The 22,015-nt window shown below is 34.6% G+C and overlaps 1 protein-coding gene across 1 annotated transcript in view; it reads left to right on the forward strand.

The window, feature by feature from the left end:
- Positions 1-22,015, forward strand: part of FOXP2 (forkhead box P2) — a 282,742-nt gene that overhangs the window by 218,188 nt on the left and 42,539 nt on the right. The window contains 5 exon segments of the mRNA XM_049776131.1: positions 1,408-1,421; positions 1,423-1,444; positions 1,446-1,573; positions 15,641-15,856; positions 17,995-18,099. Of these exon segments, the coding sequence (XP_049632088.1) occupies positions 1,408-1,421; positions 1,423-1,444; positions 1,446-1,573; positions 15,641-15,856; positions 17,995-18,099 (485 nt within the window).

Consider the following 22,015-nt stretch of genomic DNA (forward strand, 5'->3'; position numbering starts at 1 on the left):
TCCTGCTCTCCTTTTTTTTTTCCTTTTGCAGCATGGGACTTGAGAGTTCCAATCCCATGCTGCTGTCGTCTAATGTTCACTAATGAATCACAGAGTACAAAGAGCAAGCTGTGTGGTGGACAAAGTACTGATTATCTTGTATTCACAAGAATCTAAGTTGGGTGAGGGGACCTTATTTTTCTCAGTGGTGCAGTTCAGAGAACATTGCATGCAAATTTAGCCTATTGTTGGGTTTGGGGTAGGTGGGGAGGGGGACAGGGAATAAACTGGTTGAGCACAGATTTCAGAGTCACAGGCCCCTGATTAATGAACTGCTACTGTAGGTTTGGAGTGGCGAGTAGAAAGGTTACAGTTTGATATGCTCATAAATCAAACTGACAAGCTGGCTTCCTCAGACCTAGGCTTGCACTTGTCAGCAAACTGCATCAAATATAACATAATACAAACAAAACATGTTGAAGTAGTTAAATTGATCAGCAGGTATCAGAGCCTTGTCTTCAAGCTGCCCATTATGCAAACGTACAGGAAACAGTTTTGACCTCCTGAGTTTTTGTTTCTGTTTGGATTTGTGAATAGAATATTCAGACAGCCATCAACTCCAGAATAGAAATTGCCTCCCTTATTTTCTCCGGAGGCTTTGGGCAATCCACATGGATTGCTCCATTATGCAGTCTGTTTTCCAGTGAGCGCATCAGAAGTTTTCTTAGCCCAGAACTAAAAAAGAAAGTTCTAACAGCAGCTTGTCTCTCTCTGAAGTGTGAATCTTCTCATGCTGCCTCCTCCACCCCCCACACACATGTCCAAAGAACTTCAGTTTGTCTTGTAATGCCTCACAAAATTGGAAGTTATACTTTCTGTTTTAATAAGGGCACTTGTGCCTTGAACATAATTTGGCCTTTAATATATTCCAACAAAAGAGGAGCAGAAGAGCCTGAGCTAACAGGCCTGTCCTAGAAAGACTGCAGCCCAGTTTACTAATAGATCACTGGAGACCATATCTTTGGACCTCTACAGAAGAGACTTACTCAGTGGAAGAGAAAACAAAAAAGAAAACTTCCTCAGGTGGTTGAAGTTGACTGTTTCTATAAAGCATTTCTTTTAGTGTAGATAAGCCTCATCTGACAACTTTTAAAAGTATATAACTTCAGTTATATACATATGTTATCATATAACATCTATTCATATTTATGCTCTAGATCTGGTGTATCTTAAGAGAAGTTCCTAGGGTTCTGCTATTGTGTAATATTTGAAAAGAAAGGAAATACATTCTATCTTTGAACTTTAACCATGTGATTACCCAGTACAAAATAACAAAACACAACTGGGCAGTGAAACAAGGCATGGGAGGTTGGTACAAGACATGTGCATTCTCCACCATTGACTGCAAATTGGATTTTTTGACATCAGCAGCAGCAGCAGCAGTTTGGCAGCCCAGCAGCTAGTCTGTCCAGCAGCAGCTTCTCCAGATGCAGCAACTCCAGCAACAGCAGCATCTGCTCAGCCTTCAGCGTCAGGGACTCATCTCTCTCCCACCTGGTCAGGCGGCGGCACTTCCAGTCCAATCACTTCCTCAAGGGAACATGCAAACTTTGATGCACATTTCTTTTGCTAATCTTGCCCTCTTTCTACCACCATTCTGTGCTTTCACTCCCTTATACTTCAGGAAATTTATTTTTAGGACCTTCAGGTTTTATTACTGAGCATGAAATGTAAACATAATTCATGACCATTTTTGTAAGGACTCAGAATTTTATCACATACTTGCTCTCAAGGGGTGTAGTAAAAACTCCCTTCCAAGTGTTTGTTAGATATTAAATGTGTAGTTATTGTCTTTGGCAGAAAATAATTTATAAGTGCAACGACAATTAAAATTCAATTCAATACACCATGAATGTCTGCATGAAATTTGATTAGAGTGGGAAGGCTAGCAATACTTCTTTTTCAACTAAGTGAACTGCTTAAAGTTTTGGCAAAAAAAATGATGAAGAACTTAGAAATTCAGTTTTAGAATTTCAGCCCTCTAAAATCCCTACATATCAGATAGACTTTAGGTATTTCCTCGAGTTTTCCAGAAAACATTTTGTGGAACCAAACAGATGTTAGTAAGACCAATTAATCTCTAATTTCTCAATGATAATTTTGCCTTTGCATATTATTCTAAATAATAATTTTAAGTTTTCTGTTGTTTTCTTATTTATTTTTCTAGGCAATACTTATGCATGTTGATAATACAATATAATAACATAATTGTGTGCATTCATCACTTGACTCTTTACTTGTGAAAAATGGGAAAGATCAAGTAAAAATATGGTGGACAAAATATGTTTTATATACTAAACCAATTTAGTTAAACATCACAAAATTATTTGCTGACTTGCATATGAATATTGTTGCAGCAAACTTTAATACAAAAGAACTTTAATTCATGTTAATTTTAAATGCTACTCAGAGGTTCCCATTGTAGTAAATTTTTCCATGCATATTTCTGAATGCAATCAAATATTGGCTCTATTAGAAGAAGTCAAGAACAGTTAAGTATATAAAAGTTAAAAGTTGGCAAGTAAAAGTGCACTTAATATTTTGTGACAAACGAATATTAAAACTATTGTTGTAAATGTTTTCCCTTTTCTTATTAAATTATTATAGTCTTGATTTATTTTCCCAGAACTCCTTCTTTCACTTGATTTTCCCTCTTCTATTCATTCATCTTGATTGAATCACTACTAGGAAATCAAGATAGATAAAGTCTAAATAGTAAAAAGGCATAAACTCACTTCTTCTGAATCATACCAAGGATAATTTAAATAAATCATAGTCTCAATGTAGCAATAATTTACAAACAATTGCTCTTTGGAAAAGTAAATACAATATGAGACAGATGAAAAATAGGATTATAAAAGCTCATAAATTAGTTCAGTGAGTTTCTGTGGTAGATATCAGTTATTTTAGTAATATTTAAATAAATGTTATTTCTGAGGTTTCATTATATAAGAATCTTTTCAATAAAAAGACATGATCAATATGATTTTTTTCAGTGATAAAGATTTAAACATTCTGAGAAAATTTAAATTTTAAGTCATTGAAAGAAACATTAATGTTAAACTGCATTCTTCCTAACAGGCATATAAATCTTCGAGAACAAATATATAATTATTTGAGCATTCTAATATTTCTAAAAGATAAAATTTTCTCTTATTTCTGAAATTTATCTTAGGAGAATTACTTTTTGTTTTTACTCTTTGCAAACTATAAAATAGGTATAAAAAGGCAGGACTTTTTAAAAATAAATTTTCCTAATTGAAATTCCTTTTCATCCAAGAAATTGTTGTGTGACTTGTATATATAATAGGTACACAAATCAAATGTCTACTGACAATAAATCACAAATCTGTTTCTTAATTTTGCACATGGTTACATTCAGTACATGACCCCCAAATAGAGTCTGGACTTGATATAGAGAATTCACATATATATATGAAAGGAACAGTAAAAGTTACTGGGTTTGAGCAGAAAATATATCCAGATTAAAAGATGAAAGCCACCTTCATGGGTATTTTTGTTTGTTTGGTTTGGTTTTTATTTTTTTTGTTGTTGTTGTTGTTGTTGGATTTTTATTTTTGGGCCACGCCCAGAGGTGCTGTGGGTTTTTTTCTGGCTTTATGTTCAGAAAATATACTTGGCAGGATCGGGGACCATAATAAGGATTGTCAGAATCTGAACCCAGGTCTGTCCTGGGTCTGCCACATGCAAGGCTAATCCTACTGCTGTGCTGTCTCTCTGGCCTGACCTTCAAGTTTTATGTTGGCAAAATTAGATAGTGTGAAAAGTGCTTTTGTGGAGATCCTTCAACCAAGCTCACTTGGGATGTGTCATTTTAACTAGACACCATAAAGGAACATAGTATTATTGTCATATAATACTAAAATATCAAAGTTATAATGAGAAAAATCTGAAGTAACTGATGGAAAATTTAATTGCTAATTCATTTCTTTCTTAGAAAAAATTAAATTCTTCTGATTTAAATAAAACTCTAAATAGCAACCAGAGAAATAACACAGAATTAAGAAATCTCTCTTGCATTCAGCCAAACACAGTTCAATTCTCCTTCACCACATATGGTACCCCAATCTCTGTCAAGTGATCCCAGAGCATAGAGCCAGGAGCCTTGAGTACAGCTGGATATGGGAAAAAAGAGACCCCTTCCCCCTCAAAAAAAAGGCAAAAATCCTGACTATTTTTGAATGATCCAGAGATCTAAAGATCTCTATATCTTTAGATATAGAAATTTATCAAATATTAAAATAGAAATATTTTAGGTAAATGTCTTTTAAATCTTTATGATTAGTGAGGCATGTGCTGAATTTTCTTTTGCCTTGATATTCAACCAAGTCCAGTCATTAGACTTTAATTATCTACATATGGAAATCAAAATAGTCCAGTGCCTTCAACCGTAGTACTTCTCATATCCTCAACCTGTGCTTAATCAGCAACCATGTGCTTAAATATCTAATCAAAGTAATGACATCAGTTTTAAGAAAAATTTGTGTCAGGGCCGGAAAGGTGGTGCAAGCTGTACGGTGTCCACCTTGCACTCGCTAGTCTATGACGGACCACAGTTCAATCCCCCAGTGTTCCTTATGGTCCCCCAAGCCAGGGGTGATTTCTAAGTGCATAGCCAGGAGTAACCCCTGAGTGTCACCGGGTGTGGCTGAAAAAACAACAACAAAAAATGTGTGTCATGAAAAATTATTGTCACCATTTTACTGTTCCCTTTCTTTGATTAGTAACTTGGAATGAACAATTTTATGTGCTAGTATTCCAGCACAATGAATGGAAATTTAAATATGCATTTTATTTTAAGATTAATACTTTGCAAAGTTAAATCAGATTATTAAGAAGAGTTAACACAAATAAGTTAACGTAGTTAAATTCACTGGAAATTCTTAAGAATTTTTTGTTGATTGTTTTCCTCTTTTGTTTTGGAGTCACATCTGCTGTGTCCAGGCTCTGTGCTCAGTGATCAATCCTGGTATTCAGGGAATCTATATGGTGCAGGGGACTGAACTTGCATGGGCTGAGTGCAAGCCAACTGTGTATTATCTCTACTTTACTATCTCTCCAGCCCTACTAAGAGTATTTAGTTAGTTTTTTTTTTATAAAATAGGAATATAGATATTGAATATTGGTAATTTTCTGATTTTATATTTATATTTACTAGCAGACATAAATCAAAGATTTAGTTTTATATAAGCTACAAGTCAAAGTTAGAGCAGCATATTGATAGCCTTTATTAGTATCTGAAGTCCACTAGATCCAAATTCTACATCTCTAGCTTGCCCTGAGACCTCAGGTCATATCATCACTGAGAAATTTTGCAGGCAGTGGCCCTCAACTCCAGCAGCACCACAGTACCACAGCATGGCCTGTATTTCAAAATTCTGCTAATCATTTTTTAACTTATACAGAAAAAAATCAAAAGTAAAAATAAATCCTCAATTACATATTAAAATTTCATCATTGTAAATGTGAAATTATTTTATAATAATACTGAAATACATGACTTTAAATTTAAATAGTAATATCATAGTAGGAGCTTGTTTATATTAACTGTATCCTTGTGTCTCTGAAGTTCTCTATTTTGTACAGATTTTCACCTTATAACTCATTGGCCTTGGTATATTTTTTACTCATTGAAAATCAGCATTTGGGCAAAATGTGTACTTGGTACATCTTTCATTAAAAATACATTTTATTCTTTTTCTTTTGGGGGGGAGTGGTTCTTTTTTTCTTTTGGCTTTTTGGCTTTTTGTCCACATCCGTTGACACTCGGGGATTACTCCTGGCTATATGCTCAGAAATCTCTCCTGGCTTGGGGGACCATATGGGAGGCCTGGGGATCAAACCAAGGTCTATCCTAGGTTAGTGCATGCAAGGCAGATGCCCTGCTACTTGCACCACCACTCCGGCTCCTTGGGGGAGTGGTTCTTAGATACAGCGCTCAGTGCTTACTCCTGGTTCTATGATCAAGAATCACTGTTGGTAGGCCCTTGGGTACCATATGCCATGCCAAGGATCCAAACCAGTTCACCTAACTTCTTGCAAAGCTAGCAGCTTTGTTGTATAGCTGTTGCTATACTATCTCTCTAGCCTTAAGCATACATTTCAAAGATGGGCATTTATCTTAGTGGTTATCTCAACCCCTAGTCAAAATATAAATAAGTGATACTTTAGGTACGGCAAATTATAAATGAACACATCATCTCTGAAGAATATTCCAGAATCTGGTGTATCATTTGTCTCTAGAGAGTAAGGACCTAGATATTAAGACTGACAGGGAAGGGGCCAGTGAGGTGGCGCTAGAAGTAAGGTGTCTGCCTTGCAAGCCAATGAAGGACCGTGGTTCGATCCCCTGGCGTCCCATATGGTTCCCCCCAAGTCAGAGGCAATTACTGAGCGCTTAGCCAGGAGTAACCCCTGGCCATCAAACGGGTGTGGCCCAAAAAAATGGAAAAAAAAAAAAGACTGACAGGGAAAATTCTTTTGTTGTTTTTTTGGGTCACACCTGGCAGCGCTCAGGAGTTACTCCTGGCTCTACGCTCAGGAATTGCTCCTGGCAAGCTCGAGGGACCATATGGGGTGCCAGGATTTGAACCACCGACCTTCTGTAGGCAAGGCAAATGCCTTACCTCCATGCTCTCTCTCCGGCCCCGTGACAGGGGAATTTAATTTGAAGTATATACAAATTTCTATAATTTATTTCAGTTGCCTATGTGTTTATTCTAGTATTTTAAAATGTAAAATTTAAATCTGAACTGAAACATATTTTACATTATAAAGCATCAATCATTCATATTATTAAATATTAAATTGATTCATCAAAATATATGATTGATACCAAATTTATTTTTAATTATAAACAACCCTAGTAAATATGCAGAATACTATTAAATAAGATGCATATATTTAAAAATTCATAATAGACTTGCTTTGCATAATAATGTATAAAATTACTTGATATTAAAAATTAATTACTAGGCAGTAATTAAATGAAAAATGAAAGAACATGAATGGATATTTTATTTTTAATTGTGAAAAGGCTGTTAATACTATCTTTACTAATAAGCAAACCACTGAATTTTTTTTAACACTTTATGCCCCAAGGATGTATAATCTAGTTATGAATGATCAATTTTTAATTTCTAGCTTAGTGTTTGGTATCCAGTAGATCTATCATAAAGTCTGAATACAACATTAAATTATTACTCCTTAAATGTTTATCTGTAGTTATTTTATGTATTTTTAGTAGGAATTCATACTTTTATCCATTATGTCACAAATCAAATATTTTAATGCTTATTTATAATACTGGCAATAAACAAGGATCATCACCCAAATGACAAACATGACTTCAATTTTATGTGGTCATGGAGTTCCAGAAGTACTTCATTAAAGTCCTTTTTTTCTGGCTTATTATGCATGCATATGTCTTTGAAACAGATTATTAAATAAAGAAGTCAGTCATCTTCATTCCAGATTTTAAGTTGACTATTATATTTTTGCCTAGAACAATGTTTCTCAACATTTTCCCAACTGTAACCCCCTTTCAACTTTGTTTCTTTCTTAGGATTCCATACTTGTTGGCCTCCTTTTTTCATCATAGCTCCCTATTTGTCATTTGTACCTATTATAACCTTGGAATATATTGTGAACCCACAAGGAACAATATGGCCTCTGTTTGAAAAACACAGGTGTAGACCACAGATTATGCTTGCTTGTCTGCTAGTTTTCTAGTCTATCAAACAACTTTATCAAGTATCATTTATTGAGTATTTACTCAACAGTAACAATATCCATCTTTATAGACATTGGATATAAAGTAGAGAGAACAGAAATTCCTGATATCATAAAATTTGCTATAGAAAATGCAAATAATTTAAATAAAATATATCATGATAATTTTTGGGGTTTTTTGAGGGCTACCTTGGCAGTGCTCAGGGGTTACTCCTGGCTCTGTACTCAGGAATCACTCCTGATGAGCTCAGGGGACGTTATGGGATGCTGAGAATCAAACATGGGTTGACAGCATATAAGACAAGTTCTAGACAAAGTCTAGAATAAGTTACATCTGTGGCTTTGATATGTCTCTAAATGGAGAAAAGTGATAATACAATGGAATAATGGTACAGATCATTAGTTGTCATTTGTGGAGATGCTAAGAAAAGTGTCTGATATATCAGAAATACTTGTTATGATCAAAATAAGAGCTGGAAGAACCTAAGAGAAGAGTAAGTTAGGTTTAGAGAGAGTATTTAAACATGAACTCAGTTTTAAAAATGTAAGAATAAAGTCTTCATTGAAGTGGTTAGTGATAGATTGCCTGCTTTGCATCAGGTAAATGAGGCCATAAGATTCTTTCATGCACACCTCCACATGGTAAGTATAGTGACCAGGTCTTTTATTGTTCCTTGGACAAACAAAACCGTTTGTGTGAGATCACTGCAAATAACTGTATAAAGTGCTGAGCACTGCATCAGTATATATGAGCAGAGCAAAGTTTAAGTTTTCAGCCTTCACAGCAACACCACAATCACCAACCACCACCACAAAGTGGGGTGCTAGGGAATGAAAGATTTGATAAATAGATAAAGATTATATGATAGTGTAATATTTACATACTTAAGTCAAAAGAGGAAGCATACGTTGGAAATCAATTCTTAGCTTGTATTTTTTTTTTGTTTTGTTTTGGGGCCATAGTCGGTGACACTCAGGTGTTAATCCTGGCTCTAATCCCAGAATCACTACTGGCTCATGGGGCTATAAGGGACACCAGAGATCAAACCCAAGTCTATTCTGGGTAGGCCTTGTTCAAGGCAAATGCCCTACTGCTGTGCTATTGCTCTGGCCACTGTATTTAGTATTTAAAACTGTATTTTGTATTTAAATTAACAGTATGATCATAAAAGGAGTTTTTTTTCCTCAAAAATATTTATGCAGTACTGGTTTTAAAAACATAAATTCTTGAGGTCGGAGCCATAGCACATTTGTAGGGCTTTTGCCTTGGCACATGGCTGACCCAGGATGAACCCTGGTTCAATTTCTGGCATCCTACGTTATCCCCCGAACCTTCCAGGAGCAATTTCTGAGCACAGAGCCAGGAGTAACCTCTGAGAGCCACGCATGTGGCCCAGAAAAATAAACAAGCAAACAAATAAATAAATGTAAAAAAATATAAATTCAAATTTTCTCTGTTACTGAACATCTCTAAGTTGGAGAGACCACAGATGTTTTAGAGGGGTGCTCAAAAACATATTGAAATTTTATATTATTGCTGGAAAAATCACTTAAGTTAAATCCTGCAAATGAATGATTGGATTAATTGATTTTAATCTTTTAAAGTCATAAAGCTTTCCAAACTCTACAAAATTGATTGGGTTTTTCTTTTATACTAGTATATTGTTTTGTATCGATAGAGTCAGGTAATTGTAGGTTGAAGTCTGTTTTATGAACAACGTGAGAGTTTACATTAAAATTTCTTCATGAATTCTCTGGAGTTATCTGTGAAGCATCAGAAACTAATGAAGCTTGTGTCCTAATTTCAGAAATTGTGATTTCAGTAATTTGGTCTCATCAGGCATTGGAAGTTCTAAAATATTCCTAAGTGCCTATCATTTGCCAATAATTCATGGAACCACTCCTGCTAAAAGGAATCTCTCTGACAACACTTATTCTCTACCTCTTATTTATAATGTTTAAAAACTCATTGCTGTCTTTTAATTAAGAATAACTATTTGGATAGTAAACAGGTTATTGCTTCATCAAATGTTTATCTAATGTCTGTTACAATGCCAAGTGCTAGTATGATGATACCACTAATATTTAATGCAAATAAATAGTATAATGGACATCTACTTTTAAAAGATGAGCATGTGCTTACACTAAATATTTATTAAAATATAAAACCTATATGATTAATAATATTTATAATTAAATGTTATTAGAGATGTAGTCTCTAAAAAGATCTAAATCTTTAACCAATCTATACAAGATGTTATTAGCCACTCAATTTGTTAGGAACAATTAATGATGTTTATAGTCTTTAGATATTTGCATAATAGGGTAGCACTAGTATTTAAAAAAAAAAACAATGCCCCATAATAAACTCAGAACATTCATGTGTAAACTAAGATGTCCCTAAGAACTGCATGAATCTATTATAGGTTATAACATCAACAAGTATATATTGAACATTCATGAGGCACTGTCTCAGGAAATGAGATCTACCAGAAAAATAAGAACTCTCTGTTTAAATCTTGTTGATGGGAGGTGGCTAAAAGCAAGTAAATCAAATAATATCATAATTGCAAACACAGAAATGGCATGAGGATATAAGGAATTATTGAAGGCAGGGAGGAAGAGAAAAGTTCAACTTGTACTGAGATGTCTCAAAATGTGAACACTGAAGTAGAAGGCATGGCATAATGTGCAACCAGTCTGGTTTAGACTACAGGATCAGCCATAAAATAATCTTAGAGTAAATAAATGGGTCAAACATCTAAGAAGCCTAAAGAACACTAGTATAAAAAAATTGAAATTCAGAAAAAAAAGATAAGTAAACGAGGCAAGAACCAAGTAAATATCAGTATCTCATAGACTGTCATAAAAAGATAGCTTATTCTTGTTTTTGTTGGTTGTTGTTTTTTAATCTCAAGTGCTTTTAGAGGACATAGTAGAGGCTACATGTGGGAAGTACCATGAATTAATTTATATTGGTTTACTTTTTAGTATTTTCATTTTGGGCCACATCCAGCAGTGTGCTCAGACCTTACTCAGGAATTACTCTTGATTATGCAAGAGGGACAATATAGGATGCAGCAGATTGAACTCCAGTTGGCCAATTTTTAGGCAAGAACCATATCCACTCTACTATCTCTTTCTAGATCACATTGGTTTACTTTTTTTTTTTTTACTACACCCGGTGACGCTCAGGGGTTACTTCCTGGCTATGTGCTCAGAAATCGCTCTTGGTCAGGGAGACCATATGAGACGCCAGGGGATTGAACCTCAGTCTGGCCTAGGTTAGTGCATGCAAGGCAAACACCCTACTGCTTGCACCACCACTTCACCACCCCCTTTTTTATTGATTTGTTTTTAGTTTACATTTAAAGAGAGGAATTTTGATAAATGCTTAAAGAGCAAATGAAAAGCAGGCCAGGTAAAAGCAGTCTGGGCGCTATGGCAGAGGCCTGGCAAGAATTAACAATGGAGCAGAGAGGTCCAGGGCAATATGGTGAGCAGTACAGAAAACGCATTGTGCATCACAGAAAGGATTTACTAAGAAGAGTGTGACTAGAAGAAATTTTTAGGATCCCTAATACGCATTTTAGGATGCCTAACACAGTTAATCAAACAGCCTTAGTCAGAAAACCTTTAGAAACTTTAAGCTAATATTATAGTTATTAATGGGCCAGAGGGAAAATTTCTTGCATGTAATTGGCCCCAGTTCAATCCCCAGAACCACATATGGTCTTAAGAGTGCTTCCAGGAGTGATTGCTGAATAGAGATAGGAATATAGATTGCTCTTTCCCCAAGTTTTTTTTTTAAACTATAAGGAAAACATTAATGATTTTATAAATATTTCACTGCATAACAATCATATATATCTATTTGACACCTCTTTTGGGGACCTTGTAAGTAGGGAGTTTGAACCACAGCAGGCCATGTTTAGAGCTTATTTCTGACTCTGCTTAGAAAAGACCCCTACTGACACTGAGGTCCTTAAAGGATACTGGAGATTCACACTAGGTTTGTGGCCAGCTGTAGCTACATGTAAGGCAAATACATTGCCTCCTTTCTATCTTCCCAGCTTTTTATGTGTTCTCTATTATTTTTTAAGAATAAACACATTTCAGACAGCTGAATTAGCCTTTCGTTTTTTTCAGACTCGGACTATGACTCATATTCTTGAAAAACCAAATTCTTGAATCACCAGAATGTTACTTTTTAGTAAAAAAAATCATCAGTATAGGCAGAACAAAGTTCTGTTAAAGATACAACTGTAATGACAAACAGTTCTGTTTGAGTCGTGAAAATGTTTCTATCTCTAAACCCTAAGCTCCTGTGTTTAGATCAATGACTCCTCTTCTTGCAGGGAGGGGATGAGGGGACTCTCCTCACCAGATGGTATGTGATCTTTTCTAAGTCTCCCTTGCCTCTTCCTTTTCACTTTACACATGCAACTTTGCCAAACATCAATCATTTAGTGTGACTATAGCAGCTTATGGGAGTGAGAGTAATGAATCTAGCACATTCAACACTTTTCAATCTAGTGCTTTCAAGTATTAGATGTTACAATGCAGAATAATAAAGAACATAGATTTACCCATGGGGTGTGAATTCTGTCCCCTGGTTATAAATTTAGTGATTTAAATGAACATACTTAACCTTCCAGAATGTGCTTATCATTTTTGTTTGTTGGTTTGTTGTTTTGAGGTCACACCATGCTGTTCTCAGGACTTACTTCTGGCTCTATGCTGAAGAATCATTTCTGGTGGGCTCAGGAGACCTTAATATTGCAGAGGATCAAACCTGGGTCAAAAACATCCAAGCAAGGGCCTTACCTGCTTGCTATATTATTTTTTCAGCAGAGAGCCTGCTTATCTTTTGAATAGGACCAAACTAACATAAGTCTCAATGAATTACAATAATTTTACCTGCAAGTACATTTTCTTTCTTTTTTTTTCTTTTTTCTTTTTTTTTTTGGTTTTTCGGGCCACACCCGTTAGATGCTCAAGGGTTACTCCTGGCTACGCGCTCAGAAATTGCCCCTGGCTTGGGGGGACCATATGGGATGCCGGGGGATCGAACCATGGTCCTTTCCTTGGCTAGCGCTTGCAAGGCAGACACCTTACCTCTAGCGCCACCTCGCCTGCCCCAACAAGTACATTTTCTTCTCTCTATTTTGTAGTTTTCACAATGTACTATTTCCGTCCCCATGAAGGGTTGTGCTAACTGAAAGCTGTGTATACTTGACTGTGGTGCCCATCATGCTAACACATCTGGTTTGGTGCTCACACATATACACGCACATATGTGTATATGTAGCAATGCTACTTTGTGAGTGTCACTCATTCAGTTGTGGTAATGCTCATATACTTGTAATACTCACAGGTGTTTGCTGAGAAACTCATATGCATGCTCAATGGGAGTTGGTCATCTTGACTGTGGTGCTTGTATCTCTGGTATTTTAGTGCTTAGTGGAATTTCCACATGATAGTTGGACACATCTGCAGACCTAACTGCACCAGAGATCACACAGCTGCTTTACTGAGGATGCCGTATTTGTGCTATTGACATGTGATGGCACTGGAGAACTTAAGATTTCACATTTAAAAGGCTGTCATTTTTGCAACTGAGTCAATCTTGGGTGCATGTTAATAGAGTATCTTAAAAGCAAAGGGGTACAAGTCAAACTGCCTGGATTTAAATTGCAGCTTCACCCTATACAACCTTTGTAACTGTGGCATATATACTTGAACTTTTATTTCCTTAACTATACTAGTTAAAATAAAATGGCCACGTCAGAAAGAAAGAGAGAGAGAGAGAGAGAGACAGAGAGAGAGACAGAGAGACAGAGAGAGATACAGAGAGACAGAGAGACAGAGAGAGACAGAGACAGAGACAGAAAGAGAGACAGAGACAGAGACAGAGAGAGACAGAGACAGAGAGAGAGCACAAGGAGACAAGGCAGTTGCACCTGCAACTGCAGTTTCTGCAATCCTAGTTTAATTTTTCAGCCTCACATGTGGTCACCTAAGCTTTGCCAGGGATCATTCCTGAGCAGAACCTTTAGAAGTCCCTGAGTACCTCTGAGTTTGATTGTAACCCCCCTCCAATAAATATAAATATACACTCCATTGTATTCTAGTAAAGATTAAAGAAGACTTCTAAGCTATAAATGTATGCAATATAGGAATATGAGAGGGCCTGAAGAGATACTCAAAGCAGTAGAATTCAAACCTCATATGGGCATGGCCCCAGGTTAGATAACAGACATCAAATGTCCTCTGAGCACATCAGGTATAGCTCTGTTAGCTAACAAGCATGACCAGAGTGACCCCTATGGTCCAAGCTCCAAATTATTAGTCTGTACTTCTGGGACAAATATCAGTGATTCTTAGCCCACTGAGCACCACTGTGGAGATGCATATTTAAAAAAAAAAATGTGGTCAGACAACTTTATTTGTTTAATACTATCATCCGTGTAGTCATACACCAATTTAACAGAATAAACAGCTAACATGAGCTTACTACACCTTCTGCAATTGTATTAATGACTTCATTGAAGATACAATAATTTTTGCAAATGTGCTTGCTACTTTGATCTTTTTTAACTTTCTTCTCTTCCTTTAGATTTTTTTCCTAATTTTTCAATAACCTTACTTTCACTTATCTGGAAACAAATGTGTTATGATCAACTATATCAACTATGTGATGTATTTTCTTTAAATACATTTCTTAAAACATTGGTCAGAGAGTTAGTAAAATGTGTAAATCATTTGCCTTGCATCTGACTGACCTTACTTTGATCCTCAGTTCATTTATATATTCTCTCAAACTTGCCAGAAATGTGGTTAGAGCCAGGAGTGAGCACTGAGCACAGCCATGTGTGGCTCTAAATCAATAATAAATATCTAAAAGGACAATGTGTGGCACATATACATACTATATTATAAGTTAAATACTATAAGCAATAATTTTTTTAATTTTATATTTTAAATGGAATTTAAAACCTAACAAACTGGTATGAAAAAAACAACCTAACAGATTATGCCTACTTTGTGTATGTGCACTCTTGAATAAAGCAGAATTTTCACAATCTGAAAAGAAATTCTTTAAATAAGTTTTTAATTTATTCTATCTAACAATGTAGAAGTTTTAAAATATCTACTCAAATGAACCACGTAGATAAACATGTTTACTTACCCAAGATCTCAGAATGGTAATCAATCATTTTATTCTCTGAGAAATTTCTAAATGTCCAGATAAATTTCAAACCTAATTTCTTTTAGTAGAATATTTACTGTTTTTCTGGCATATTTCTCCTTTCCTTGTTTTTAATTTCATTTGATAATTTTATTTCCAAATCAATTTCTCTTTCAATTTCACTCACAAATAAAACCACACAGCCAAGAAGTAAAAACTACCATTAAATATAGAATAGTTTGAAGCCAGTGATTTGGCACAAAGAAACTGGAACACATACTTTGCATAAAGAATTTTAGATTCTGTACTAAGATTTACATGGTCCCCCCAAAACCACTTGTTGCCTCTGATAACCACTTTCCTGCCACACAGAAGTAAGATGGTTAAGTTTTCAAGTAGGATTTTTAAGTTGTTTTTTATTAATATGTTGTATCATTCCTTATTTTATAATTCTTAGTTTTATTTGAAAATTGGTTGGTCTTGTGAAAGATCAACAGTTCCAAAAGAAAAACTGCGGTGCTGTTGCTATAATGTCATTTATTATTATCTTTTACTTATGCTGATATTAGTTCTGTTGTTGGTATTAATCTAGTTATATACTAAATATATTATCTGACCTTTACTTGTTTATATTAGTGGGGCTTTCTTTCATTTTATAGCTGGCTTAAGTCCTGCTGAGATTCAGCAGCTATGGAAAGAAGTGACTGGAGTTCACAATATGGAAGACAATGCCATTAAACACGGAGGGCTAGACCTCACTACTAACAACTCCTCCTCGACTACCTCCTCCACCACTTCCAAAGCATCACCACCAATAACCCATCATTCCATAGTGAATGGACAGTCTTCAGTTCTAAATGCTAGGCGAGACAGGTAATTCTTGTGAGACTTATTTCTGTTACTTTCACCATGGATATAAATGTTAATTACTAATGTTGAACAAGAGCAAAAAGTTTAGAATGGCAAATTAAATAGAAATGTTTATATTGTTTATCTTATTTTTTGATGTTGTTGTTGTTGTTTAGAGCTACACCCAGTGACACTCAGGGGTTACTCCTGGCTGTGTGCTCAGAAATCGCTCCTGGCTCGGGGGACCCTATGGGATGCTGGGGATCAAACCAAGGTCCATGCTGGGCCAGCCACATGCAAGGCCAATGCCTTACCACTGAACTATTACTCCAGCCCCTATTTTTATTTTAATAAGCATTTCAGACAAACAACTCCTAAAATATGTAGGTAATTTAGCTGAAGGTAGTTACTTTTAAAATAATGCATGCAGAAGTAATTATTTTATCAACATATTTTTATAATAAAGATGTTAAAATCAACCTAATTGCTTTAAAATTTTTTTAGTATTTTTCAACTTAGAATCAATTTAATATAATTAAAGATCATACATATCCACTTTATTTAATATTTCAAACATAAACTTTGAAATCAGAGAATGGAAATATAAACACATATAAATACAAACACAATCAGAATTTTTTATTGTGGGTTGATGAAATTTATGAATACATAAAATCAACTCAGATTTTTATATATGCTTGACTCAAAATTTCTCTGAAAATAGTATTTATCAATATTTAACACACTACTTTAGATAATATTTCGAATTTGCAAAATGTAAAGAATTCAATTAAACTTGAAAACTAAATAATTTTAAAAGGTTATAATGGGTTGGGTCAGAGGGATAGTATAGCAGATAAGGTACTTGCCTTGCTTGTGGCTGACTTTGAATCTATCCTTAGCATCCCAAATGCTCCCCTAATAACCACTAGGAGTGATTCCTGAATTTAGAAACAGGAGTAACTCCTGGTCCCTGACCTTTGCCAGCTGTGGCCCCCAAAATGAACAAACAAACAACAAAAGAAAGATGAGACCTGGAACTGGAGAGAAACTCAATGGACTGAGTGTATGCTGTGCTTGCTAGAGGCCTACATTTGGTCCTTGCACTGTATTGTACCTCAAGCACCTCCAGGAGCAGCCTTTGAGCGCAGAGCTAGGCTTAACTCCCAAGCAATTTTGAGTGTGCCCCCACAAAGAAATTTAAAAAAAAAGTAAAATAAAAGTGTATAATTTGTAACAAAGTACCTTAGATGGCATATGATATTAAGTTTTAAACTTTATATATAAGTTATTGATTAGGACTGTTGTTTCATGTGTGTAATGTGAGTATATGCCTAACTGTAACATTCTTGAAGCATAAATGCTTTTACAAAGAAACATTTAGTAATAAAACATTTTAAAATTTAATGCTATAATGTAGTGGTTTTTCTAGTCGTCATGAAAGCATAATAAAAAATTTTCTTGTTAGCTTTCATTGTTATAAAATGTTATACCGCTAAACACTTGCATGCTATTGTTTTAATTAAGATTAATGTGATAATTATATTTTTTATAATATATGATTTCTACAAATCTGGTTGATTTCTCCCAGATCTCTTAGTTATAATAGACACTTAAAATTACTTTATATTTGGTAGAGGTAGATAGCTAATGAATCGTGTTCCAAGGTAGAATTTTTCTAATCAACTGGAACTAGAGAAAATATATGTGATATGCACATAAATATTAAATAGTCTAACTAATCCTAGGAGTCTTTATTTCTTTAAAAGATCATTTAAAAAATCATATGGTAACTGTCCTGTTCCTTTCTCTAAAATGCAGAGTTTTTTTTCCTCTTGACCACATATGAATATATATTTTTTATTTAGAGTAAATGTTACATTAAGGTCATATGGCAGGATTAGCATATGATTTTATACATTCCTCTTAGTTTTTCATCCTTTATTAACAGTCATCTTTGGCTCTATTTCTCCTCTAATTGGAACATCATCTAGCCTTGGCAGTTGAACTATTCAATAGAACGATTAAATTTTTCTGACTGCTCTGAGCTGAATTGACCTGTTTTGACCTGTTTGTCACTGATCGTAACCTGACAGGCACGAGCAGCCTGCAACGATTATGGCTGTTTGAGATGAGTCTGACGCCAAGTTCTTTTGCTACAGCTCGTCACATGAGGAGACTGGGGCCTCTCACACTCTCTATGGCCATGGAGTTTGCAAATGGCCAGGCTGTGAAAGCATTTGTGAAGATTTTGGACAATTTTTAAAGTAGGTATTTACATTTTTAAGGGGAGGGAGTCGATTGGATGGGATTTTCAAGCACATTATTATAATGCAAAGAAAGCCAAAGGAGATAAAGTTCCATCAAAAGTCACACATTAAAGTTTTGGTGTATTTCAACAAGTGGATAGGCACAGTTAGAAGGTTGACTCTATCTTTATCTTATACTGAAAAAGTTTGTAAGGCATTTAAGAAAGGTTCTTTAATGAATGAAAAATATTAGTTAATAGGCATATTAAATACAGTGTCATTATTATTAGGAAACATATTTGTAGGATTCATTTAAATTTTAAGTTCTTAATTAAAAGCTCTGGCCCTTAAAAATATTCAGGTAAATTTATGTGAGGAATCATATAATACTTATGTATTTATAAGAAACTTTTTACAAACAATTCTTTTAATAACAGAAGTTATATTCCTGACTAAACTTATACTTAATATGCATAATTAACCCAAAATTTTAAAAAAGAGTTAATAGTAGTTAATATCTTAAAAAAATGACTATTATATCCAGGCTCAGAATAATAAAGAAACCTACTTGATTGTATGTTTATATGATTATGTCCTCCCAGTTAAAAAATTAGTTTGTGTCTCCTTAATTTCTTCATACAGTTATAATTTAACTCTTATGATATTCTTTTTCAAACAAAAGCTTGTGTCTTTCATCAGATATTTTCCAGGGTACAAGAGACCTAAACAGAGAGTTTCAGATAGATTTATGGAGATGAGTATCTTCACAGACTGAGACTCTTATGTTGTCATGGAGCAGCTAACAGGGTGAATGAACTGTTTCATGCTTCATCAACAATTAAGTTAATTAGCTCACTTGAAATTGCACTGCTTTGTTGCCAGGATGTTGGCAGAAACATCAAAAAGATGTGTTTACAAATGGTAGAATACAGGGTATAGAGCAAAAGTACCTTAGAACAAAGCACATGTCCTTGGCATTGTAATAACTTTATAACTGAATTAAAGTAAGTCTTCCACAAAAATTTTTTCTTTTATCATTTTATTTTCTCACTTCTGACCAAACATTTTGCTTCATAAATTCTTACATTTTTTGATTGTGCCCATACATTAAAATTTAGACTTTTCTTGTTGAGCTTTTAAAATTTTAGGCAACACTTCTTGTGTTCCTCTCAGAAGGAAATATATTTGTTACTCTTTCCACAATTACTTTTACGTTTTTATTATGATATATTAATTATTATCAATATGGCATTGCCTTCCTTAATTTGTTTTGTTTTGTTTTTTTGGATTTTGGGCACTCAGTGGTTACACCTAGCTATGCGCTCTGAAATCCTAGTGGCTTGGGGGACCATATAAAACACTGGGCATTGAACCCAGGCCCTTCCTGGGTCAACTGCGTGCAAGACAAATGCCCTACTGCTGCGCCATCACTCTAGTGCCAGGCTTCCTTAATATTAAAGAAATTTAGAGGAATAGCGCTATTTCTTAAGTATGGCCATTTAAGTCTGACATTTAGAAAAATCACATTATGTTTTATTCTTTTGATTGTTTTTTATGATAATTCAAAATAAATATTTAAGGTCCACATAGTTAAAGACAAGGGTGCCCAAATTTTATATGTAGAAGGCCTAGGTTTGATCCCACAGATTGCATGGTCCACTAAACACAAATGTTGGTGAAACCCCTAATCCTATAGCTGAGAGGAGCCCCTGAGCACTGCTCTCTCTCTCTCTCTCTCTCTCTCTCTCTTTGTATATATATATTCCTAAATCAAACCATAACAACAATTCATAGACTTTGCTTAAGTATTATTTCCTTTATTGAAAGGATCAGATTTATTTATTTTTATTTTTTATTTATTTATTTATTTATTTATTTTTGGTTTTTCGGTCTCCCCTGGCTTCGCTCAGGGGTTATTCCTGGCTCTACACTCAGAAATCACTCCTGGCAGGCTTGGGGAACCATATGGGATCCCGGGATTCGAACCACCGTCCTTCTGCATGGAAGGCAAACACCTTACCTCATGCTATCTCTCCAACCCCAGGATCAGATTTATTAACTTCAAATACTTCTATATTTTATTACTAAAAACAGATGAATATGAACCCATCTAGATACTCTCTGTATTTTTACAAGTGCTTTTAAAAGCTTAAAAATATAATTAAAAAGCATTTTTTCAATTAAATATCAACTTAGATTCCAAAGATGACCATTTTTCTAAGCCATTAAGTTTATGCAATTGACAGAATTAATGACACTATACTGAAAACCTATCTTTTAGTCCATTTTATTATGTGTGATTTAGATTCTCTAACTTAAAGACAAAGATCTTTAATGAATTCTGATAACCGAGTTAATGCTAGTAAACAGTACTATAATGAAATATTAATCATTGATATTTTCATATTTGGATTCTCTCAAAATGTGTGGAAATTTGATTGTTGTGTAGTAACTTATTTCAGTTAATTGGGAAAAGATGTTTATTCATGTCTGCAAGAAGTGAAATTTTATAAAGTACCCACTTATACAAATTCTCTTGAAAGGGGCCGGAGAGATAGCATGGAGGTAAGGCGTTTGCCTCTCATGCAGAAGGTCATCAGTTCGAATCCCGGCGTCCCATATGGTCCCCCGTGCTTGCTAGGAGCAACTTCTGAGCATGGAGCCAGGAGTAACCCCTGAGCAACTGCCGGGTGAGACCCAAAAACCAAAAAAAAAAAAAAAAAAAAAAAAAAATTCTCTTGAAAAAAAAAGATTTTACTGTTGTAATAATGGATAAAATTAAGAATCTTTAAAACAAAGTTAGACTATTCAAGAAAAATCTATGGACGCTTTATTTAGTCCTTAGTTTTCTTGTTTATACATTTTCTTGAATTTTAATTTAGTGTTGTAGAACTTTGTTTCAAACAATATTCTAAAACATCTAGAAAACTTTGTTCTAAGGCCTTGTTTTAGAAAATTGTGGTATTTTAATTTCTGAAGTGTACAAGATATATATTAATAGCTTGAGCCTTAATTTCATAATGAATAACTTACTCATTGTTTGGAAATTTAGCCTACATATGTTAAATATCAAAGGATAGCAGAAAATGTCTTCTGTCTCAAATTCTCTTTCTCAGATTACATCCCAAAACAAACTGTAGAATCTTTCTGTTTTTGCCTACTACCAAATGGAAAACCAGAAGGGAACCACAGTATTCAGACTAAAATAAGTGTTTAGGAAATATTTTTGAATTTTACTATGAAGTAGGTGTTGACAGAAGCTAACCGCTCTTTTGACCACTAATTGAGGATATTCCTAGATTGCTAAAAGCATTTAATACTAGTTCTTCATTACTATCTATAAATGTCAAAGTGAAATAACATCTGGCAAAACTTTAGTGCACTTTACAAAATTAAATACCATTCTACTGAACCTAAATAAGCTTGATTGTAGATGGATTGAGTTGACTTTGAGAACTTAAACTGAAAGGTTGAAAATAAAATGTTGCTATTAGCACCTAGAACCTGCATAGCTATAAGTTAGGAAACTTAGCATTGATTGATCCACAAAGATAAACTCTCCATGAAGAAAGATAGTTTGATTTGTATGCATAAAAATAGTAGTTCAGAATAGTTGCTGAAAATAAATGAATTCAACAAAGACTACATCTTTAAAGACTTGAACTGTGCAGAGAGCAGTAGAAAAGGTCATGGAAGCAGTAGTTTATTTAATAGAATTCTTTTACTTGTTTTCTTATTGCTGAATATTTTAGAAATTAGGCTCTCACTTGTCTGTATTGTCTATTTCTTTGTCTTTGTCTAGGCATCCTGGCTACAAAATTATGACCTCAAAACAGGCATTCTTTGAACTTGTCAGAATGGTGTTTCTTTTGGTGACAGTGCCCCTATCTTTCAAAACTAAGGCACCTCACATAATCAGCTAAATGAATAGTGA

Source organism: Suncus etruscus, chromosome 1, assembly GCF_024139225.1.
Source record: "Suncus etruscus isolate mSunEtr1 chromosome 1, mSunEtr1.pri.cur, whole genome shotgun sequence".
Classification (NCBI taxonomy): Eukaryota; Metazoa; Chordata; class Mammalia; order Eulipotyphla; family Soricidae; genus Suncus; species Suncus etruscus.